The sequence below is a fragment of the Eretmochelys imbricata genome, chromosome 3 (assembly GCF_965152235.1).
Source record: "Eretmochelys imbricata isolate rEreImb1 chromosome 3, rEreImb1.hap1, whole genome shotgun sequence".
NCBI classification, from domain to species: domain Eukaryota; kingdom Metazoa; phylum Chordata; order Testudines; family Cheloniidae; genus Eretmochelys; species Eretmochelys imbricata.
This window is the reverse complement of record NC_135574.1, coordinates 199,240,483-199,264,892: the sequence shown is the minus strand read 5'-3', so window position 1 is coordinate 199,264,892 and position 24,410 is coordinate 199,240,483. Positions and strand designations below refer to the sequence as shown.

Below are 24,410 nucleotides of genomic sequence, written 5' to 3'. Positions count from 1 at the left end.
GGGGGAGTCCAGCGCCTGCGCAGTGCCTCCGGCTCGGGCAGACGCTTGTCTCCGCGGGAGCGAGTACCCTTCCCCTACCCGCTCATGAGGGCCGCCGCCCTTCTCAGGGAGCCCGGCTCCTTTCTCCGAGGGGCCAGCTCGGGCTGCTGGTGCCGTCGCTTCTGGGTGGCGTCCGGGGAAGCCGCCGCTGCCTCGCCAGGCTCCGGGGCCCGGACCCCCTTCGACCGAGAGCTGAAGCGGAAGCAGAAGAACTGGGCGGCGCTGCAGCCCGAGCCCGCCAAGTACGATTACCTGAGGGAGGAGGTGAGGCCGGGCTCCCGCTTCCCGCTCCTCGCGGCGGGACCCAGCCCCGCCCCGCGCAGAGAGGAGACGGGCCCTCGGCCGCCCCCCCCCCCAGGTTCCGGAGGACAGAGGGGCGGGGAGCTGCCCCGCCCGCCCTGGCGGTCTCTGCGGCTAGGGAGGGGCGGTGGGACCGTGACCCCCTTCCCTTGGGAGACCCGCCGCCACCCCCCCCCCGGCCTGCCGCGGGGCGGGGCAAGGAGGAGGTGACGCCCCTGCTGCGGGGGACACGGCGTCTTCCCCGCACTCGCAGCTGTGCCGGTAAAAGTTGGGTCTGTCCCCGGCCAAACGGCTTCCGCAGCGCCGAGCAGGACGGCGCCGCGTCCTGCAAATAGCGGATCACGCGTACGTGCAGCCTCCGCCACGTCGACGGCGTGAACTCGCTTATTGTCCATCCTGCCTCGTTCCTTTGGTACCCGCGTGGCCTTGGACTGCTGTTCGGGCCTGTGCCATAGGAAGGTTTTTGTTTTGTTTTTTTTAACAAGTCGCTTTGTCCACCCCTGCGCTTGTCTCCTCTTTCGAGAGGGTGGGGAAGATGAGGATAAGCGGGGTGCTAGATTTGGGTTTATAATCTGGGGTAGTAGTTGGTTACTTTGGGTGCCTAGAGAATGTGTGACCACTTGCCTGAGCGTGTAACTAAAAATGGATGGATGGGGAAAGGAGTAATGAAAATGCTGTTTGCGGCTGTACAGGATATATAAGCAGATACCACTTCAGCTCTTTCAGGCTTTTGCGAACATGGAACACACACTTGCCAAGGATTAGTAGCATCCACCTACATTATGGTTTATACAGTGGAGTACAATGATCACATGCATCTCCCTCCTCCAGAGGTAAAGGGTGTCAGTGTAAGGTGTTCAGGGTCTGGTGGGTATTGAACAGATCCTGGCTGTACTCCACCTGGCTATCCCCTTTCTGGCTCATGCTGAAACCTCTTCCTTGTCTGCTGGCTGGGGTTGAGGGGAGAGGCAGGAGTGTGGGGTTCCTTCTCTTCAGGATGCAGTGTCCACGGATACGTAAAGCACACAGTTCATAAAAGACACAGGTCAGGCAGGTGACTCTAAAACTCCTTCTCCCTCACCTTCTGTTCCCCTTCCCCTTTTGCAAGGCACTGAGACTCCTGCCTGGAGAATGCGTTTTGCTATCTCCTTTGCCAAGTTGCTGCTGATATTCTTGTTCCTGTGGGAGTGCCATAATGCGAGGTAGACTTCTGGTAGCTTTGACTCCTGAGCAGCACAGTCTGGAAGTGCTACCAGACAGGTTGCTCCTGAAGGGAATATTGTGTTGTGGGATTGCAGGTGTACTGCTTATTTTGGTATAGGTTTGTGCATGTCCGCGTTGGTACTGTAATTGTATAGAACTATACAAGAAGGGGGCTTTGCTCCTGAAGAGGAGCAAAACTATGCCAGAAGAGGTGGAGGGTTCTGCTGGTAGGTAACAAAGTTAAGTGTGGATGCATGCAAGGCTGTGCTGAAAAAAAGTGAGCTTAACTGGGACAACTTTCTAGTGTAGACCAGGCCCAGGATTCTGTGATTTGACCCTCTAACAGCCCCTCCTCCTTTGTCCCCACCCTGCACTGCTAACAAAAAAAGAACTTTCTACACTCAGGGAGAACAGGGATGGGAAGCTGAACGTTAATTCTTATTTATAATGCTCGTATCTTACTCTTGCAATTCTCTAGGTTGGTGGCAGAGTAGCAGACCGGGTGTTTGACATAGCCAGGTAAGTTAAATATCTTGAGTGAGAGATCTCCAGTATCTTTTGACTCTGGAATCTACCCAGTTAAAGGCATGAGTTAAAGTAGATTCTAGTACTATATCTGTTTGAGTCCCCTTGCTAATTTTTGTGGTTCAATCAACACATTTTCTTACATTTTATTTTTTCCCTACTCCTGTGTTGTGTCAGGCCCATATTTGGGGAAAGGAAAGGAGTTGAATATTCAGGAAAAACAGTGAAGCTGACTATAGATAGATACTCTCAAATATACAGAGTAAAAAATATATATATATCTCATCTTTCAGTTACAGTAATTGTATGTCTTCTTAGATTTATAGTATCCCTTTAGTAAAAATTCAGCTCTCAGGTGTATTTATTTCAGTATTTACGTAATATCAGAGCTGGCAAACTTATGAGACTCCCTTTGGCCACAGGTTATTAGAGAAGCTGAGCAGAAGCTGAGCAAGGTCCGGGGCAATGTCCTAGTTATCGGCCTAGTCTTCCCGTGCTGCATGTGTGCCCTCCTCACTGCCCCCCACACAAAGTGGGAGTGGGAAGATTGGTGGGATCGCTTTTAGAGTGCTGTCTTTGAATGCTATATAGGGGGCCCAGTCCTTTGTTTTGGTCTGTGGCTATTAGATGTCGGAATGTGGAGTTCTCCCCCGTCATTACCCTTTCATCCCTGTTCAGATGGCAGGAGAAAAAGAGGAGCTTGCTGCAAAGTTTGGGGGAGTGGGGCAGTACAGTACTGTGCTAAACGTAAACTACTAAAATAATAAAGGAAAAGTTTTTAAAAAAAGATTTGACAAGGCAAGAAAACTGTTTCTATGCTTGTTTCATTTAAATTAAGATGTTAAAAGCAGCATTTTTCTTCTGCATAGTTAAACTTCAAAGCCGTATTAAGTAAATGTTCAGTTGTAAACATTTGAAAGAACAGCCATAACGTTTTGTTCAGAGTTACAAACATTTCAGAATTACGAACAGCCTCCATTCCCAAGGTGTTCGTAAAGCTGAGATTCTACTGTAGTAGCAGTGAAACTGAACATCTTGTAAATAGTGCTTTGCTGCTGTATCACAAAGCTGTGAGCAGCAGCAGCAGCAGAGGCAGTGCAACTATATGTCTGCCAATTCAGGAAGTCAGCACTACATGTATTTACACTGGCTCATAAATTTTAATTCTGCAGAAGTTTATGGCTTATACTCTCACCGTTGGTAGAAGAAGCTTGCTACTGTTAAGTGAGAAAGTGGATTTTTAAAATCGTGTGAGAGGTCCTTACTGTCCTTTTCAAATTTTCACTTATTTTGGAAGCCAGTGTTTTCTATAGAAACTTGAATTAAAGTTAAAGACTTAACATACCTTTTATGGTCGATGTATTGCCCCAGACCTATAAATAAGCTGCATATTTTTATTTTCTAGAATTATTGTGGCAAGAAAACACACGTGAAGTCATAAATGGGGGAAAATAGACCTCAAGTTACATGTATCAAGTGTCGTTAAAGGAAATATAGGGAACATACACCAAAGGAAAAATGACTTTGAGCTGTTTATATTGACATTAATTGAAATCATATTTAGTCAGAAAAGATATTTGAAACTTCATAAATTTATGAAATATAGTAGTTTTACTTGCATGCTAAGGAATTTACAAATTCTTTTGCTTAGAACGTTCCCTCTTGCTTTGGATGTTGGTTGTGGAAGTGGCTACATAGCTCAGTATCTCAACAAGGTACTGTATGTTTGTGCTTGTGTCTAAAAATAGTACAAATCATTCTTGTAATGCTGTGCTGTTCACAAATCAAACTTAAAGATTCTTCCATATCTTGTGGGTAACTTGTTGCTTCTTAATTCTTAAGTCACAGTTTAGAGGTGTGATACCCCCCACCTCTAAAATGTATTGCCATGAAAGATGTAGACTAGACCAGGGGTTCTCACAACAAATTTTTGGGTGGCCTCAGAGTGTAGCCACCAACTCTTGCTGGTGCCCGCTCTGATAATTTTTCCTAAAATACTTTAGGAAAAACAAATAAATATGCACATACACATGTCCAAATCATTGTAATTTATTTATGTAGGGTTGTGGGGGGTTTTTTTGCTGTCTCAACCATTAAAAATAATGTACAATTGTGTCTATTCTTTACTGGACCTAAACAGATAAGGTGCTTTGCTTATTTTGGTGGTTTGTTTTTTTTTTTTATTAAAGACCTGCTATCTAGTAAGTCTTCTACTGTGAAAAATGAAGTTTGTCTATTTGTTAATATTTTCCACAGCAGATTTGCTAGCTAGTTGGGATTGTTACTATCACTTTCCACAGCAGAGTTACTCAGTCCTGGCAAGCACGGGAACAAATTAAGCCCTGAATGGGGAGGTGGGTAAGGGGCCCAAGGGTTGTGGGAGGTATTGGGGGTCAGGGGTGATGAGCTCAGGATGGGAGCCTGGGGTTCCGCTGCAAGGCTGGGGACTGGAGGAGGCAGCGGGTGTCAGGGGAGACGTGCCGGGGGGTGAGCCCAGAGCTAGAGCCCGAAACCCTGCAGGTAAGGGATGGATCCTGCTGCCTACCACCCCAGAGCTGAAGCCCAAGCCCCACCACCCGCAGGACGGTGGGGAACTCATGCTGGCCGCCTGTTCCTACAGGGTTTGTGGCTCGTGAAGGGGAGACGGACCAGCTCCTACTGGTGGCCTTGGGGCGGGGGTTGATGCTGTGCCTTCTATCCCCCCAATCACTGCCCAGGAGACTAGATAATTCAGTTTTTGTCACCTCAGTTAAAACTTCCAACAAAGATACCAATTGCAATAGTGGTTCTTCCCATTATGAATGGAACTGAGTCCACTGATTCCTTTCACACAGATCACTGAATCATCAGGGTAATTTACAGTTTATAGCACCTTGGGTCAGACTTGAACTGGTGTTCTTAAGATGAAAGGTCCTATCATCCACTCCCCCATATCTAGACTTCCTTGCTGGAAAGTAACCAGTAAGACCATAATTAAATTTTAGCACATAAGATAAACTGGGGATCTATTTCTTTTTGGTAGTCTCTTCTTTCAGCCTTTTATGAAATACTTTAAAATACAGTCTTACACAGTTGTTTGCAGTGTTGTTGCCAAGTTGGTCCCAGGATATGAGAGACAAGATAGGTGAGGTAATATCTTTTATTGACCCAAATTCTGTTGGTGGAAGGTACATGCTTAGAGCCCAGACCAGAAGAAGAGCTCTGAGTAGCTTAAAAGCTTCCACCTTTCACCAACAAAAATGGGTTCAAAAAAGATATTACCTCACCTACCTTGTCTTCCTAAATTACTAACTCTTCAGAGGCAACATTGTGCTTTTTAGTAGATAAGTTCAGTTGGTGATAGTATACAGAACATCCATGCGTCTAGTCTGTAGCAGCATAAAGAGAAGCTTTAAGGCTAATTCATCTTATTCTGAAGTAGCAGATTAAACTAACCTTGACTGGAGTAGACAGTGATTAAAGTAAAAAATTCTAGACCCGTGTACAGTATCAAAGCTGTGCATAGTGTAAATGAAGTCTGTAATGACTTCAAAACTATACTTCCTGGATTTTCTTTATGCTGACAGTAGCATGACACCCAACACTAACTTTTTCTCCAGTACTTTACTATAATTTTTTTAATGGCTTTTTTCATCATAATGCATCTCCTGGTTATCTGAAGGCTAGACTGATATGATGCACACATTGGGATACACCATAACACTCTTCAGAAACTAAAGCTAGTGCAGAACCCCCCACCACCTCCTTGATAAATGAAGTTTCTTGCCCTGAATGTGTATCAATCAGTGCTCCATGATCTGCACTTGGTTTCCTGTGGGTTTTTGGGTGAAGTTGAAGGTGTTGGTATTAACCTATCAAACCTTCCTACCTGAGACTTTTTCTCCATGCCATACTGCCATGGATGAGATCTTAAGATGGACCTATCTCTGAATAAGAGGTGGGGGCTCTGGCAAGGCTTCCTCTGTGAGCGCTTTTTACATTTGTATTATGCCCTTCCCCCAGTCTGAAATAGCACAAATCTGTTGACCTTAACACATGCTTGGCAGTGTGGCTTGATTAGGAGGGATGCTGAAAAAGCAAATATTGTTGGAGGGGAAGATGTGGGGAGAATGCATAGTTGATTTTTTTATTTTTGAGGTTGTCTGTTTTTACTTACTGTATTTAAAATATTTATAAGACACCTAAAGTGTTCAGAGAGATTGCCTCCTGTTGGTTTATAAATCTAAATATTTGACAGATTTTTCTTATTTCAGGAAACGGTTGAAAAACTTTTTCAAGTAGATATGGCAGAGAATGCTCTGGTGAGTAGCAGTCTGACTTCTGCCTGCCATGCTTTTATTCCAAAATACTGAGAAACAAAAGAAATATAGCATCAAATGCAGTTTGAAATTCTATCTATTTATTCTAACCTGACTTAGAAAAATACTATGGAAACTGAAATCCCCACTGTCAGCGTTGTAGCTGATGAAGAATTCCTTCCCTTCAAAGAAGACACATTTGATCTTGTTGTTAGCAGTTTAAGGTTTGTATTAATCATTTCACTAAAGTTTAATGTTTGTAAAATCGGATAAGGGGATAGTGATGTTCTTGGGAAAGAAGATAAAGGATTTAACTAGGCAATGGCATTTGAATGGTATTTCTACAGTCAAGCATTTTCTAGTCTTAAAGACCTTTGATAGTACTGTATATGAGTGTAGTCATTCTTAGAATACTATCAAATTTGTTGTGCAGATATTTGACAACTTGTAGAATTACATTAAAAACTTTTATTGGGGAAGAGTCGATGATAGTTCTTTGCTTTGGCTTCTGAAATGTTTTTTGCTGTGACAATTACTTGCCTTTACTCAAATTTTATTCACCACTTAAATCTTAATAAAATGTACACTTTGTATTTTAGTTTGCATTGGGTGAATGACCTTCCTAGAGCTTTTAGAGAGGTAAGAAAATCTGTTGCTGTTACTGGTAATCAGAACAAATTTTGGTTTGCAGTTACTTCTCATGTGTACTTCCTTCCTCTTTTGCTTATTTCTAAGATATGTGTGGACAGCTTGCGTTGAAATATTTTTGGTCATATCCCTAGAAGTCTGATTAAATATGATTTTAATACTGTCCACCCATTTTGTTGTTGTCCCTCATTAAGAGGACTCAAATTCTGCTACTATGAGACATTAACTAGAAAAGAAATGACACCACTCTTCACATGTTTTGTATTGATAAGGGTTTAAATACATGTGATGACAAAATTAATAGCTGTGAATTGATGTTTCCATATTGATACCTTGCTAAGATTGTCATTCGGATTAATCCGTGGAACACGTCTTTCTGAGTGATAACGAAACATATAACATAACTTGTACACACATTCCAGTCTCAAAGCAGTTGATAAAACATATTATGTTATATTTAACTTTCTTAGATTGCAACAATTTTCCATGCAGAAGCATTTCTTACATCAGAATCTCTTTCAAATTGCAGCTAGATACAAAGGAATTTTCTTCAGTTAAAAGCTGCTTGTGCTTTGACTCACTTCCTACTATGTAATTTTTGGACCAATGGCTTAAAGTAATGGATTTGCAGCTAACTTCTTAAACTTATCCCACATATACTTGATGCTAGTTACTGAATGGTGGTGTCTGCTGACTAGCTGATCAAATGTCTCAACATTAGCATAGAATAACACATCTTGGCTGATAACCTGATTAAATACTACTAATTCCCCAACTATCTTGCATCGTACATTACTTTGTAAGTCAGATCACTTGCGTATTTTATATAAATTATCATTTGTTTAATCATTTGTTTAAACTGGATCATTCAAGGAATAGGTATCAGTCAAGAGCCTTTTTACCTTGATGACATTAGTTGGAATTCATGTGAGGCATGTGGTGACTGAAAGTTGTTACTATCTGATAAGTCTGATTATCTGTTTGTTACCTTACTTATTTTATTTGTCCATTCATAGTGAACAGTTTTCTATGCTTAGCAAAATACTTACGAAGCTTGTTGGCACTCTCACAAGAGGGGCTCAAGAGTTCGAGTGTTAAAATATTCTTTCAACCTAGGGGTTTCTCTGGATCAGAGATGGTTATACTACGACATGGTCTAAGAACAGACTGTTATCACAAATTCCTCCACTTGTCACTCATTCACAAGAATAAAAGTCACTTTAGGAAAGTAAGAGAATTCTACTTCTCTGTCCTAAACTCTTAAAATTAAAACTATATACAATACACCTCTGGGGACAGTATAGCAAACATACATAACCTGTCCTACTGTATTTTCTGTTCACAAGTAAATAGCTGCAGATGTTCTTGTGTCCGTTAAGAATTTTCCATGCAGATAAAATAGTCTTGCCTATCCATAGGCATGTTTTGAATTTAATGTGATTTGGTAGTACTTGGTTTCCTTGGGAATTGCTCTGGGGCACAAATGCAAAATGATGACTTTGGTTCAATATGGAAGATTTTATAGCCTGTCATGCTACTAAAAACTTTGGCAGGACCTCCTTATGTTAATAGAAACCGATACTCTTCTCAGAAATCCAGGCACACGCTTGAGATCCATCTTTTGTACACAATTACTTATGTTTCGGCATACAGAATCAGATAATTTGCTTGAAAATGGTCAGTTAAAAGTACACATGCCTTGCCTTTTCAAAATCAATGGGAGTTGGACTGGGCCCTGAATCATAATCGGATATTAAATTTCACTCAGTTGCATTTTGCTATTGCAGCAATTTAAAAACAAATTGTGTTGAATGAATGTTTGGTATAGTGTGTGATAAATTTGACTAAGGTATCTTACAGATGCGGATTACTGCTGAGTCAAGACAGCAGATTGAATTGATTACAACAAACACTTTCATTTATTTTATCTAGTCTTACCAAGTATTTTAATATTTCCTGTATAAAATGAACTAAAAGTGGAACCTCCAACAGAAATAAAACATCCAACTTTAAGCCTCCTGTTTCTTTAACCCTAATTCTTTGAGTGCTGGAAAGTAAGGGGAGGAAATACTCAGTTGTTTCAGCGACCTTACTGCTTCATCCTTTCTGTAGAGGCAAAAAGAAAACTTTTAAGAACTTTGTACCAAATAGTAACATTAGCAGACCTTTAATATTAAGCAGATTTTCTGTATTATAGATTCATCAAGTCCTTAAGCCAGATGGAGTATTTATTGGTGCCATGTTTGGAGGAGAAACTCTGTATGAACTTCGCTGCTCTTTGCAGCTAGCAGAACTGGAAAGAGAAGGAGGATTCTCGCCACATATATCTCCCTTCGTTGATGTCACTGACTTAGGACATCTGCTGGGAAGAGCTGGCTTTAACACGTTGACTGTGGTAATTATCAATATAAGGAGTGGAATAGTTTGGAAAATTAACGGTGGTGCCAATGAGTAATACTAAACTCCCTGGGTTCTAGGATAAATGATGTTGGTTTGTTCGTATTAGCCTTTCAAAAGGGAGGGAATAGAGCAAATAACCTGGGCATGGCATATCTCCATGGGAGAGACAGCATGATCCTTTAGCAAAGGCAGGTTATCGTCATGGAAACTAATAGAGAAATGTACTGTTGATCTGTGTTCATGGTTTCAAAGCTTTAGGAAATTGCAGTGGAGAAGATGAATTGGTTCTGTCTTAAGCATAAGTGGTCGGCTCTTAATTTTGCTAACAAGGAAGTCTGACTTGACTAAATCAGAGATGGATGTCATAGCTAAGGTGATAGTGATTTTCCCTCTTTATATTTCTAGCTCCATAGATCCAATAGGTGCCGAGACTAGCAGTAATACATGTCATAAGGTGGTATTAGGTGAAAACTTGTTACTACAGTGATAGGTGCAAATAAAAAACTGAAGTTGGTGAATGACAAACCACATGAACTTGTAATCTCACCTTGAAATTAACTGTCCAAAACATCTTAATGTTTTTATGAAACTAAAGAAATACATATAAGCATATTAATTAAATGAGTGCATTTACTAGGCATACTAGATATGGCCTAGTTGATAGTCAGTCACAAAACTACAATTGTGCCCAGACTCCTAAAGCTGCCTCATAATCGTTGCTAAACTGTTTACTACATGCCTTGAGCTTTACAACGAACTAAACCTTTTCTTTCTTTAACATTAATTGAGGTAAATATTTTCAATTTACATGTTTGAGGTGTTTAAATATGGACATAGGTGCCTAACTAAGTGGTCTGATTATTCAGAGATGTGGGAACCCACAGTTCTGGTGTTTAAGTCAATTGCTCATTTTTCTTAGTAATGTAGATGTGTTGTAATTAAGTACTGTGTGTTCTGTATGAAAAGTATCTTGATTGAACTTGTATTGAACCTTGCTATAATGTTAATTTAGTAATGCATTGAAGAACAATAAACGTGTTAGATCTGTTGCTGTTCATGACAGGACTGTTACACACTTATATTAGGAATATGGACCACAAAAGAAATTATATTCAAAATGTTTAAACTTTTGAGTACATAGAGATTGGAATATTATATGCATGTACTTTCACAGATGTTTAAAACCTCGTACATGGAAGTGGACTTGCAGAAGGTGGTCTTTTACTTGGGCAGTGTAAAATAACTCTTGTAGTTTATGGAGACGGACATCTCCATTTGGGGGACTGTGTATACCTCTTGCAAAAGGGTTTGAAGTGTCAGAGTAGTTCTGGATACTCTCTATCTTGGGTAGTAGAGTGGCTTATACTGTTTTAAAATCAATAGGTAAGAGATTGCAGTGTTTCCTTTAGGATATGAAACTCCCTTCTGTCATCCATCTCCTGATTGTGCATTACAAGGGGCAATAATCCATTGCTTCCCTTGAAGATCACAGCATCAGCTGCTTCAGAATTTGGCAGCACTGAATTGCTTACCTCTTTATTTCTATTTACAATTCAACTTGTTTATATAAAATCCTGTAGTTTTGACACCTGGCTACTTTAGCCTTCCTCTGATCCCAGCACCGTTATAATTTACTGATATCAGCTGAGGTGGTGCTTTTGCACCTAGAAGTTCAGCAGGGCTTGGCTTGGTTAGCTTCTGGTCCACACAATTTTTTTGAGAACTTCAACCCTACTAGTAAAAATGTAAGACACTAACAGTCAATTGCTATTTTTCTCTTCCTTTTGCTTATAATGGCACTTTAATCTGAATTTGGTGATTCAACTTGAGTTACTAAATATATTTCTGTAGGAATGTAGACATGGCTATCCATGTGTAGTGTTTTTCTTAAAGTGTAATTATATTGCATTAACAGGAGAGAAGTAGTAAAACAAGTTGTATATTTTTGCAAATTGTTATTTTCTTTTCATAGAGCAATCTCTTGTTTTGCTTTAGTTACTTATACACTTGAATTAAACATTTTTTAGGATACTGATGAAATTCAAGTCAACTATCCAGGGATGTTTGAGGTCATGGAAGATTTGCAAGGCAAGTACATTTTTCAGAAATAGCATGTAGGTTACTGTTCAAAATCTTGATTGGCTAAATACAGCAAGGTGTGGTAGGATTTGGAGAGGCTAGAGGTTGTGCCTGTTTCTTAACTCCAGCTAAACCTTTGCAGAAAAGTTCTCCTATTATATGAGAATTGTGAAGTTCTTGACTAGGAAGAATTATTCATTCTAGGCTTGGCATGTCTGAATTTACATATTAATTAGGGCTGTCAAGCGATTAAACAGTAATAGAATACAATGTATTTAAATACATTGTATGTTTTCCACATTTTCAAATATATTGATTTCAATTATGACACAGACAACAGTGTACAGTGCTCACTTTATATTTATTGATTACAAATATTTGCACTGTAAAAAAACAAGTCATTTTTCAGTTCACCTAATACAAGTATTGTAGTGCTATCTCTTTATCATGAAAGTTAAACGTTCAAATGTAGAATTATGTACCAAAAAAACTGCATTCAAAAATAAAATAGGCTGTTTGGGGGGCACAGCCTTCCCTACCTGGCCCTCCATACAGTTTTGCACCCCGATGTGGCCCTCAGGCCAAAAAGTTTGCCCACCCCTGCTCTATATAGTCATTTTATACGTTGGTTTAGTATCCTTTTTTTAAAAATCTATAAATAATAATGGAGGGGGTAGGCTTAAGCATCAGTATTCAAATTCTGGAAATAAGCAAACTAACTTGCTTATTTAAAAACATCAAGACCAATACTTAGCAGAATAAATCTTCTGGAAGATAATATAGTGAAATGGCTAACTTTATAAACCATAAATTGTAATACAAGCTGTGCAAGGCTTTTGCATTTTTGCAATGTAAAGTCGATGTTCCCTTCAATCAAATCTCTGTATGCTGTACCGTTCTATGGTAAAACTTGGAGGATTCTCCCTCTGTATTGACTTAATATAAACGTGTGATTTACACATGAAATTTCAAACTCATGGTGTATGCTGTATCTTCTTTTTTTAAAGCTGAAACATATTTTTAGGTATGGGAGAGAGTAACTGTTCTTGGAATAGGAAACCTATCCTACACAGAGAAACCATGTTGGCAGCTGCGGCAATATATCAAGGTAAAAGTACACATTTAATAGCTATCTTTTTAGCCTTCATTGGTTCTATGAACATATCTTTTTTCCATGTTACTTTTTTTCTTTGACCTTTCTTATCTAAGACACGTGTCTTTTCTGTTTTTTAACACGAAAGTACCATTTATTTTTGTAATAACTTTTTAATAGTAATTACAGTAGATTTGAAATAGATTCACATTTTGTATGGTTGGGATCTCATCTTGTCTTCTGTCCCTTATTACAATCAGAATTTTAAGGGTCTCCCTTTCCTCACAGTAAAAATAGCTTTCAAAAATGTATAGTTGCTTTCAGCAAAAACCATTGTCAGATTCAATATTTCATACTTAATTCTTCAATGTATATAAACCCATTTCTCTTTTTAATAGAAATGTATGGAAGTAATGATGGTTCAGTACCTGCTACATTTCAGATTTATTACATGATAGGCTGGAAATTCCAAGAGTCACAGGTAACACGAAGCCTATCAATTGCTTTATGCTTGAATGTCAGTAACTCCCATATTTCATAAGATAGCCCCTTTTTTTTTATTCTAAGCAACTAAGGGGCTTTTTTTAAAGGCTGGTGTGATTTGTTTTGAACATAAAGATGAGTCCTTTGTTTGTTTGCTTGTTTGTTTTTCAGGCAAGACCTGCCCGGAGAGGTTCTGCAACAGTGTCATTTGGCGATCTGGCAAAAATAAATGAATTTATTTCAGGAGAGAAAAAGTAGTTCATCCAATGGCTACTGTTGTACTGGATCTTTTATGGAACTTTGCATTGCAGATATTCTACAGTTGTCAGATTTCTCCTGTTATGTCACTTTGAAGAGCTAATAAAGTGGTTACAGGACTCAGTTTATATTTTGTTCAGTGCATATTAGTAAGAGAACAACATAGTATCCATTAAAATTTCTATAGGAAGATTAATAGACGGTTGAAACTTCTTTTTTGGTAACTGATCGTTTGCAGATGTAATGTCTGTCTGCACCATTTCGGTGCTAAAGATTGCTCCAAAGGGGGTAACTTTTTGTTAGTATTTATGTACTCTGGGAGTAATGATATGATATTAAAGAGCATCTGCCTGGGGCAGTGAACAGGAATTTCAACTGAACTAATAGGGAAAAAACATCTGCAAATACACAGATCCAATTTAATATGTAAGTAGTCTGAAGATCTGTTTTTTTTTTTCCTTTGGGGGCCTCAAAATATGAGTAAAAACACTTGGCCATCAAGTGTTTGACCTGCATGTAAAGAGAAGTGAAGGAAACCATACTTGTGAGAGAAAATACCTTGCTGAAGAGCTCAGCTAAGTATCTTTCTTCAAAGTATGTACAACTAAACAGTTTCTGTGAATCATTATTTTCTAGCAACAGTCATCCATGGTGTGCATTGAGTGAAAGGACCCAGGAAATGCAATCATTGGAGCCTAATTCTTTACTTAATTATTTGAGCAACACTACATCAATGAGGCATGGCAATGCTCTTTGTCTCCATACTGACTTGCATTCTAGTGCTTTAAAGAAAAGATGAGGGAAAGATACATCACCTACAGTAATGTTCAAGATACCCCAAACATCACATCAAGGGCAAGGACAGTACCAAGGTGGTAGCCTGACAACAGGGTTATTCAGCCTAGGGAGCTTATGCAACATTCTGTTAGTCAATGTGGTGGAACCTATGTAGAAAACATACTAGTCCGTGAGTGGAGTACACTCGCTCTTTAGTTAGTAACAGTGGAATAAGTATTCACCAACACTAAATTAGTTTTGTGGCGGGTCTAGTTTCATGATATGAATCCTAAAGTGAGGGCTGGAAGACAAGAAGTCTCTTGTGTTTCTCTCTCTCATAGATAGAAACTTCTCTCTCCTTGGCTGAGTAATATCACTGACATCAGGAAGGAGGAACATCTTGTTTGTGAGTTAATAAGCATTTTTCTGGGTAGTATTTGACCGCCAAGGAATCTGATTAAATTCTGCATACGTGGTAGCCACTTGTCAAAAAGCATAAAGATCTTTCTCAGGTTTCTGAATAGCACCAAATAGGCTTTCTGGTAATAGAAAATGGAAGACAAAGAGCATGAACTAGGTGCTTTTTATAGGTAATAAAATCCTTGTTTCTTCCTGATAACACAAAGCTGGATTTTGTCCTTTCTGGTCATATTGCAAGAAACAATAACAAACCAAAGTAATCTGACAACAAATGCTAAAGTGCACCGGCATTTTCTATTTCATTGCATTTTTTACAGCAACATCTTTGCTATATTACAGGTACAGGATAGTACATGTGAACAGGATTAGCAGTAATCCCAAATATTTTTACACAGTGTGGCTGATCTAATTTCAGGCTTTTTATATTTAGTTTCTCAGCCTTAGACTGCATTGCAAAAGTTGGACATTGTGCTGTCAGCACTGCCTTAACTCAGTCCTGTTCTACGCTACACAGTTAGGTTGTTGTAAGGCAGCTTACGTCGACCTAATTCTGTCAGTGTCTACATTACAGCCTTGTCCTGCCCATGTAAGTCCCCTACTATGACATAATAAGCACCTCCACGGGAGACATAGGGATTTATGTCGCTGTAGTTAGGGTGACACAGTGTCTGTGTAAACATTGTGTTACTTATAGTGGCTGTTAGCGCTCTCATCAATGTCACAGCTTCAGGGAAGTGGGGAGCGGGAGGCTGAAAAGCCGGGACAGCTGGACCCCACTCCCCAGGGACAAGAAGCCTTAGGTGGCATCCCTCCACCACCATCTGGCAGGGAACAGAGAGGCGAGAAGCCCCGGGAGCCTGTGGGCAGCTGGGCTCCTGGCAGAGAGCTGCCAACGGAGCTGAGAGATGGGGCTCTCAGTTCCCCCATGCTGCTTTTAGGTCAGCCGAAGCACTCTTGGTGAGGACTTGCACCTCCCCAGGAGGGTAGTGTGGACATGCACCACTGCAGTAATTGCTCCTAATATGGGTTGACTTAAGTTATTATTGTAGACGTACCCTGTTCCATTGTGCCTGTTGTAATAAAATAATCCCGTAGGTGGAGTTTGACAGAATGGTACAACATAATCTAAGTAATGAAGTCATAACTGTTTGTCTACCCTGCATATAAAGAAACCTTCAAATAGAATTGAAAAACCATCCTATTTTCTAAAGTCTTGGGTTTCTCTTTGTCTTCTAATTAACAATGCGCTCAGACTGAAAGGAACACATGTTTTCCCAAATGTAGATTTTTCATTAATTGCATGTACTGTATATTTATTTTTTCTAAATTTTTGCTTTTGAGTTTCTTCTCAAGCACTGCGACTACTGGTTATGACTGGTTAGGTGTGAAGGGACTAGCGAGAATCAAGAGTAATGTTGTGTGGAAATGTTAATTAGGAGAGCTGCTGCTGTGCCTGGTTCCTCTACCACTAAATCAGCACTTGGGTAAGAGAGAACTGAAATGTTAGAAACTTCCTCTCTCTTTCCTTTGCAGAGAAGAAGAATGTGCCACTGGTAATAGGAAAAATGGGCATTGCTGGACAGAGAAACTGCAGATTTGTTTCCCTCCCTAATGCATGGACGAGAGAATACAGATAGAGCACCTAACTTGGGAGTAGGCTGGGAGCTACAGGTGTAGGGAAGAGTAAGTAGGTGCTGCACAGGATCCTTGCGAGTTGGTTGGCAGGAGATTGGTCCTGCTGTTTCCTTGTATATTTAAAAACTTAATAAACAATACTTAATTTAACTTAAGCATATGACCTCACATTCCTTGTGCATCCGGAATTCACTTTTAAAGTTGGGGGAGTTCATGGTGTACAGGAAATACAAGGTCAAGCCCTTGGGAAACTGTCAGAGTCTGGGGTGCAATCCAGACTAGTGAAGACTGTCACCTCTTACCCTATAAGCCAGAGTGCCTCACAATGCATTGCTACTATAGCTCTCTGCCTGGAATGCGCACAGTCAACAACAAGCATGCACTATGTCTACATATTGAGCAGCCCTGGGCCAACAGTTTGGATCCTGGAGCCTGCCTGCAATAGCACAGACTTCCACTAGTCTCCACCAGACTTGGTTAACAACTGGTAAGGGATTCCACACACACCCCAGCCCCCAATTTCCCCAAAAACATGTGTTCTGAAATGTTCAGCCCTGTCCTGGAACTATCAAAGGACTGTCAAGGGTCTTTTTTCCTTCAAAAAGTCAATATTCAACAGTTGGTTGCTTTAACTAGGGCTACCAACCAGTTCAAACATAGTACTGGATTGGTTTCGATTAAAAATAAAAAAGTTTATTTAATTATAAAGAGAGCGATTATGTGAGTACAAGTATAAGGATTAAACTCAGAAATGGTTGCAAGAGAAATAAAGATAAAGTGTATTCTGGTAACTAACCTTAACAAGCGAGACTTGGTTCAAGGTAAAATCCTCATCACATTTCCATCAAGATAGCTGACCAAACTCCTGATTCAGCGTCTATCCTCCAAAGTCAAAAGGCTGGTACCTTCATCTTCTGAGGTGAAAGATAACTAGGGGTTTCTTGGCCCCTCTATTTTATAGTCCAATGACCCTTTGAAATGGATTTCTTCTGAAGGATACCTCCAGATAAAAATGTGTTCGTAGCTTGTGAGGTAGGCAACAATGCAGACTGTTTTGAAGGAAGTGGCATGCTACTTCTTCCCTGCTGGAGTAGTTGTCTGCTAAAATGCAAATTTTTTAGTTCTTGACTCCTTCAGTACAATTGAATAAAAATTAGACATATGATTGTCAATCTTCTCCCTGGCTGTGATAGTGTGAGGTTTGTCTCTCTCCCTTGTTAGCTTGATGGGTCTGTTCACACAGTATGCAAATACATTCTCATTGTATTTCAAAAAGAAAAGGAGTACTTGTGGCACCTTAGAGACTAACCAGTTTATTTGAGCATAAGCTTTCGTGAGCTACAGCTCACTTCATCGGATGAATACTGTGGAAAATACAGAAGACGTTTTTATACAGACAAACCATGAAAAAATGGGTGATTATCACTACAAAAGGTTTTCTCTCTCCTGCTGGTAATAGCTTATGTAAAGTGATCACTCTCCTTACAATGTATATGATAATGAAGGTGGGCCATTTCCAGCACAAATCCAGGTTTTCTCCCCCCCACACACCCCTCCCAAAAAACCCACTCTCCTGTTGGTAATAGCTTATCTAAAGTGATCACTCTCCTTACAATGTATGAGCTCTCAAAAATGGATACTCTCATAAAAAAGCAACCTTCCACACAAACTTCCTCATGGCTGGACTTTACTAAAACTAGACAAGCCATTTACAACACACACTTTGCTTCTCTACAAAAGAAAAAGGACACTAAACTTTCTAAACTACTACATGCCACAAGGGGCCACAGCAATGGTTCCCTCAACCCACCCAGCAATATTGTTAACCTATCCAACTATATTCTTAGCCCGGCAGAAGCAGCTGTCCTATCTCAGGTCCTCTCCTTCTGCCCCTCCACTCCCACGAACATGATACAGTTCTGTGGTGACCTAGAATCCTATTTTCGACGTCTGACTCAAGGAATATTTCCAACACACCTCTGAACAACATACTAATCCACAGAGACCTCCCTACCAACACTACAAAAAGAAGGATTCTAGGTGGACTCCTCCTGAAGGGCGAGACAGCAGACTGGACTTCTACATAGAGTGCTTCCGCCGACGTGCACGGGCTGAAATTGTGGAAAAGCAGCATCACTTGCCCCACAACCTCAGCCGTGCAGAACACAATGCTGTCCACCGCCTCAGAAACAACTCTGACATCATAATCAAAAAGTCTGACAAAGGAGTGCTGTTGTCATCATGAATAGGTCGGAATATGAACAAGAGGCTGCTCGGCAGCTCTCCAACACCACTTTCTACAAGCCATTACCCTCTGATCCCACTGAGAGTTACCAAAAGAAACTACAGCATTTGCTCAAGAAACTCCCTGAAAAAGCACAAGATCAAATCCGCACAGACACACCCCTGGAACCCCGACCTGGGATATTCTGTCTACAACCCAAGATCCATAAACCTGGAAATCCTGGGCGCCCCATCATCTCAGGCATTGGCACTCTGACAGCAGGATTGTCTGGCTATGTAGACTCCCTCCTCAGGCCCTACGCTACCAGGACTCCCAGCTACCTTCGAGATACCACTGACTTCCTGAGGAAACTACAATCCATCGGTGATCTTCCTGATAACACCATCCTGGCTACTATGGATGTAGAAGCCCTCTACACCAACATTCCATACAAAGATGGACTACAAGCCATCGAGAACACTATCCCCGATAATGTCACGGCTAACCTGATGGCTGAACTTTGACTTTGTCCTTACCCATAACTATTTTACATTTGGGGACAATGTATACCTTCAAATCAGCGGCACTGCTATGGGTACCCGCATGGCCCCACAGTATGCCAACATTTTTAGGGCTGACTTAGAACAACGCTTCCTCAGCTCTCGTCCCCTAACGCCCCTACTCTACTTGCGCTATGTTGATGACATCTTCATCATCTGGACCCATGGAAAAGAAGCCCTTGAGGAATTCCACCATGATTTCAACAATTTCCATCCCACCATCAACCTCAGCCTGGTCCAGTCCACACAAGAGATCCACTTCCTGGACACTACAGTGCTAATAAACAATGGTCACATAAACACCACCCTATACTGGAAACCTACTGACCGCTATTCCTACCTACATGCCTCCAGCTTTCACCCTGACCACACCACACGATCCATTGTCTACAGCCAAGCTCTGCGATACAACTGCATTTGCTCCAACCCCTCAGACAGAGACAAACACCTACAAGATCTCTAACAAGCATTCTTACAACTACAATACCCACCTGCGGAAGTGAAGAAACAGATTGATAGAGCCAGAAGAGTTCCCAGAAGTCACCTACTACAGGACAGGCCTAACAAAGAAAATAACAGAACGCCACTAGCTGTCACCTTCAGCCCCCAACTAAAACCCTTCTAATGGATTATCAAGGATCTACAACCTATCTTGAAGGATGACCCAACACTCTCACAAATCTTGGGAGACAGGCCAGTCCTTGCCTACAGACAGCCCCGCAACCTGAAGCGAACACTCACCAGCAACCACACACCACACAATAGAACCACTAACCCAGGAACCTATCCTTGCAACAAAGCCCGTTACCAACTGTGCCCACATATCTATTCAGGGGACACCATCACAGGGCCTAATCACAACAGCCACATTATCAGAGGCTCGTTCACCTGCACATCCACCAATGTGATATATGCCATCATGTGCCAGCAATGCCCCTCTGCCATGTACATTGGTCAAACTGGACAGTCTCTACGTAAAAGAATAAATGGACACAAATCAGATGTCAAGAATTATAACATTCATAAACCAGTCGGAGAACACTTCAATCTCTCTGGTCACGCGATTACAGACATGAAAGTTGCGATATTACAACAGAAAAACTTCAAATCCAGACTCCAGCGAGAGACTGCTGAATTGGAATTCATTTGCAAATTGGATACAATTAACTTAGGCTTGAATAGAGACTGGGAGTGGCTAAGTCATTATGCAAGGTAACCTATTTCCCCTTGATTTTTCCTCCCCCCTCCCCCTTTCTCAGATGTTCTTGTTAAACCCTGGATCTGTGCTGGAAATGGCCCACCTTGATTATCATACACATTGTAAGGAGAGTGATCACTTTAGATAAGCTATTACCAACAGGAGAGTGGGTTTTTTGGGAGGGGTGTGGGGGTTGAGAAAACCTGGATTTGTGCTGGAAATGGCCCACATTGATTATCATACACATTGTAAGGAGAGTGATCACTTTACATAAGCTATTACCAGCAGGAGAGTGGGGTGGGGGGAGAGAAAACCTTTTGTAGTGATAATCACCCATTTTTTCATGGTTTGTGTGTATAAAAACGTCTTCTGTATTTTCCACAGTATGCATCCGATGAAGTGAGCTGTAGCTCACGAAAGCTTATGCTCAAATAGTTAATCTCTAAGGTGCCACGAGTACTCCTTTTCTTTTTGCAAATACAGACTAACACGGCTGTTACTCTGAAACCTGTCATTGTCTTTCAAAGTACTTTGGAAATAACTCCTCGGTGGGGAAACCACATTCCATTCTCACAGTGCGGTAATTCCTGTCTGGCTGACACACGCATCTTAACAATAATTTTAGTTTACGTCCATAACTTTCCATCAATTGCTTGCACCTACATTATGTGGTAAGTGAACCATGAGCTTTTCTTTGACACTTTGCATGACACTTATCAGGTACATTTCATGTCATTAGAGAATTAGGGTACACTTGAATTTGAACTGGTTAATCCAGTTGCAATTCATTGCTATCTATCAGGATGCCCCTTGCTCTCTGCCCTTTTTCTTTCCTTTCCATTTGAGAAGGAAAAGATCTATTTGGTATTCAGTTCATTTTCTTATGCTATTGAATATTTTTGACCAGTCCAACAATCAAGAAGGCTCTGACTAAATAAAAATTCTGATGTATAGTCTAGACTTTTCCCTCTCTTAACTTTGTTCAATTACCCTAAATTCTAACACCCTTACAATTTCCTTAGTGCTTAAGAATTTCATGTGTTTGAAAATCTTTGTTAGGACAACTTTCCACAAGTGACTAGTACTGCTAGGAGGCCTCAATTTGACTGCCCAATTTGATATCTTTAAAAATAACTGCTTTTTTCCATGGGGCAGGTGCTCAGTTTTTGAAAATCAGGCCCCTTAAGGCATGTTGAGCTCAGCATGCAAAATTACTAGTCATTTTAGAACTTCTGGGGGTTATTGATGTTTAAGCATTTTTTTTCTAATTGTAACTCATGCAGTAAATCAGTGTCTGTAGGCCATTAATCACTTGATGTTTCTCTGAATGCCATCCAATTTGTTTTTCTTTGTAGATGTGCTCTCACCACTATATTGTAAAGAGATTCTTGTTCCCCTGGTCAGTTAAGTAAGTGAAACTTGTGCACACAATCAAAAATCCTGTTGATTGTATTGTCTGCACTGCTTGGTTCAGTGCAAGTTCATGGTCTAATTAAAAAAACCTTCCACTTTTATGTTAGTTCATTTTTGATATTGCTGTTCTTGCCAATATATTAGAGTGTTTGCTAATATTGGGAATATCTTCTTGTTACATTTGTGTATATGTGCACTGTTATTTTAAAAAATGTAAAAGTTTTAAAATTGGTCTCACTCATTTAACAAACATTTTATCTTCTATTTTTCCAAGATACAAGTCCTTTGGAGCCAGATTGGGGATCCTTTATTCATCCTCAGGGGCACTTAATCACTGACATGGTTTAGTTGAAATCAGTGTGACTAATTGGATGAGTATGAACGCAATAATTTGGCCTTTTATTATTTCCTGCACATATTAACTACTACTCCTAAGAGGGGCAGAAGTTACAAAGAGGAACTGACAGAAGTTAGATCACAAATCAGGAGCTACTAGTAGCATTAAATAGGAGATAAATATCATGCTTGTTTATTGAGGCCTCAAGAGAAAAGGAACTGGTGGCTTGACAAAACAAGTGATGTATGTTCAGGACAGATACAAAATGATCACACATACAGAAGTCTTCTCCTCTAGAAAAATGATTTTCTTCAGTGTCATGCTAGAGGTCTGATCTTCCACCATTGGTGTCCAGGAATATGTTGCCACTAACAATGAATGCAGGACCAGGCTCTCTGTTAGCTAGTAGAAACTCTAGTGAATGTCATGCCTACTTAATTAGAGCAATAATCTGGTAACAAACTGCAGAGAAACTATTTCAGTGACTGACAATGGATTAATGGCATATTTGGTCTGTTGAAATGTGAACATGTGAACCCATTCAGAGTAATTAAAACCTGTTGGGGCTGTCTAGCTTCCAACTGGCAGCTTTTTGTTAATTCTTTCTGCTTTCCTTTTGTATGTTGGCACACTGAGCTGATCTTTTACTATAATTCTTTAAAATAAGCAGGTAAACAATATTTAAGTAACTTATGAAATAAGGGATTTTTTCTGCACAGCATACTCCTGAGAATTGGGATAGCTGGTTATCTGCTGTGTATGTGTCCATCAGCGGGCAAATGAAAGATTTTTCTGTACTGACAGGCTTTAGTTTCTGTAAGCAAATTATCCATTTTAAATTAAGAACCTAATTTTCTGTAATGTTACTAACTTTCCCTAGAGCTACACGTATTTTCACTTTGTTCCATAAGTATTAGAAAGAGATGTTAGAAAAATGAGTAATAGAATTTTTATTTAGAATATAAAGGAAACTACCAAAAGATTTTCATGTTAACATTTTCCCAGTTCTACCTATTTCTTATCAGTAGTACAAGCAAAATAACTATGACTACCAGTGCAAACAGATCCCAATGTGGTCGCAGCACGGTGTCCAGTTTTGACATTTTCCAACTTGAAGTAAACTGCTAGGACAGAAAGGAAGAGCTCAGCAACACAGAGAATACTTTTTTACATGCAAAATAGAAGCTATTTTTAAAAAGTGTAAAATGAAAGCATTATGCTCTTTTTAATGAAGTTTTAGACAATGCTAGGATTGGTAAACTTAAATCAGGGAGAGTTGTATAATATGGTAAGCACAGAAGAATAAAGCCTATAATAAGAACGTAATGGCCATACTGGATCAGATCAATGGTCCATCTAGCCCACTATCCTGTCTTCCAAGAGTGGCCAATGCCAGGTGCTTCAGAGGGAATGAACAGAACAGGGCAATTTACGCATGATGCATCGCCTGTTATCTGCTCCCAGCTTCTGGCAGTTCGGGTATATCTACACTACAATTAAAAAGCTGCCGCTGGTCCATGCCATCTGACTTGGGCTGCAGGGCTGTTTAATTGCAGTGTAAATGCCCAGGCTTGGGCTGGAGCTCAGGGTCTAGAACCCTGCGAGGTGGAAGGATCCCAGAGCTCGGGCTGCAGCCTGAGCCAGAACATCTACACCACAGTTAAACAGTCCCTTAGCCCAAGCCCTGTGAGCCTGAGTCGACTGGCACAGGCCAGTTGGGGGTATCTAATTGCAGTGTAGACATACCCTTAGAGGCTTAGGACACCTAGAGTATGGGGTTGCATCCCAGATCATCTTGGCTAATAGCCATTAATGGACTTATCCTCCATGAACTTATCTAATTCTTTTTTGAACCCACAATTCTATAAAACAGACATTCTGAGTTTACCTGTTTTTTTTGCTTTGTGTATAGGGCATCTGTAAGGGGTGCACAAGTCCTGCATGTCTCCAAGGCAGCACCCAGCTTGCTTACTGTGTGGAAATGCCCAACAGATTGGGAGGCAGTATAGGAACAGCTTCAAACTACCAGTATTGCATGAAGGAACCAATGCTATTCCTAGCGAAATTGGGATTATAGGTTGTATTCCCAAACCTCAGATTCTGATAGGATTTGGTGGAGTTGTTTCAGAATAGGTGAGCAGAAGTACTTCCTTTCACTGTGTGAAGTGGAGGGACAAGCAGCTGGGTTTTCTAGTTAATAGCTAATCAAGGTATGGAGGGATGTGAAGGAATCCATTGTGGAAAGGTTTATTACAGCTTAAATCCGTGTCCTGGCAAAAGATGACTGGACTAGTCCCCTGGATCTCATCAGCACTATGCTACTCCTGGGTTTTTGGGAGGAGATTGCTTAAGAATAAGCAAGGACTCCTCCCTTCAGATGAGCATAATGTGCTCCCAGGTCCTGATGAGCTGATGCTTTTCACCATAAGGGCACCACATTGCCACTAAACTTGGCAGACTTGAAGTCAAACTACAGATTTGAGGGGCTTCAAGTCACATGCACTTTAATTTACAACTACA

At 40.6% G+C, this 24,410-nt stretch overlaps 2 protein-coding genes across 5 annotated transcripts in view; one reads left to right on the top strand and one right to left on the bottom strand.

The window, feature by feature from the left end:
- The first annotated feature begins 15 nt into the window (after positions 1 to 15).
- NDUFAF5 (NADH:ubiquinone oxidoreductase complex assembly factor 5) lies at positions 16 to 16,279 on the top strand. 4 transcript variants are annotated; one of them, XR_013345773.1, is made up of 12 exons: positions 16 to 303; positions 2,021 to 2,061; positions 3,719 to 3,782; positions 6,321 to 6,368; positions 6,486 to 6,589; positions 6,965 to 7,004; positions 9,211 to 9,408; positions 11,441 to 11,501; positions 12,517 to 12,600; positions 12,984 to 13,066; positions 13,240 to 14,509; positions 16,057 to 16,279. XR_013345773.1 is itself a non-coding variant. In XM_077814066.1 (11 exons), exons 1-11 carry the CDS (start codon positions 85 to 87, stop codon positions 13,324 to 13,326), a joined length of 1,029 nt encoding a protein of 342 aa, XP_077670192.1. In that variant the 5' UTR covers positions 16 to 84; the 3' UTR covers positions 13,327 to 16,279. The 4 variants fall into 4 exon arrangements, 3 of the variants coding, with proteins under 3 accessions (XP_077670192.1, XP_077670195.1, XP_077670194.1); XM_077814066.1 differs by having other exon boundaries at positions 13,240 to 16,279; XM_077814068.1 differs by having other exon boundaries at positions 208 to 281; positions 13,240 to 16,279.
- Positions 16,280 to 22,796: 6,517 nt separating this feature from the next.
- SEL1L2 (SEL1L2 adaptor subunit of SYVN1 ubiquitin ligase) overlaps positions 22,797 to 24,410 on the bottom strand; it is a 77,190-nt gene continuing 75,576 nt past the window's right edge. The window contains exon 20 of the mRNA XM_077812044.1: positions 22,797 to 23,011. Within this exon, the coding sequence (XP_077668170.1) occupies positions 22,898 to 23,011 (114 nt within the window). The 3' untranslated portion in view covers positions 22,797 to 22,897. The remainder of the gene's footprint in view (positions 23,012 to 24,410) is intronic.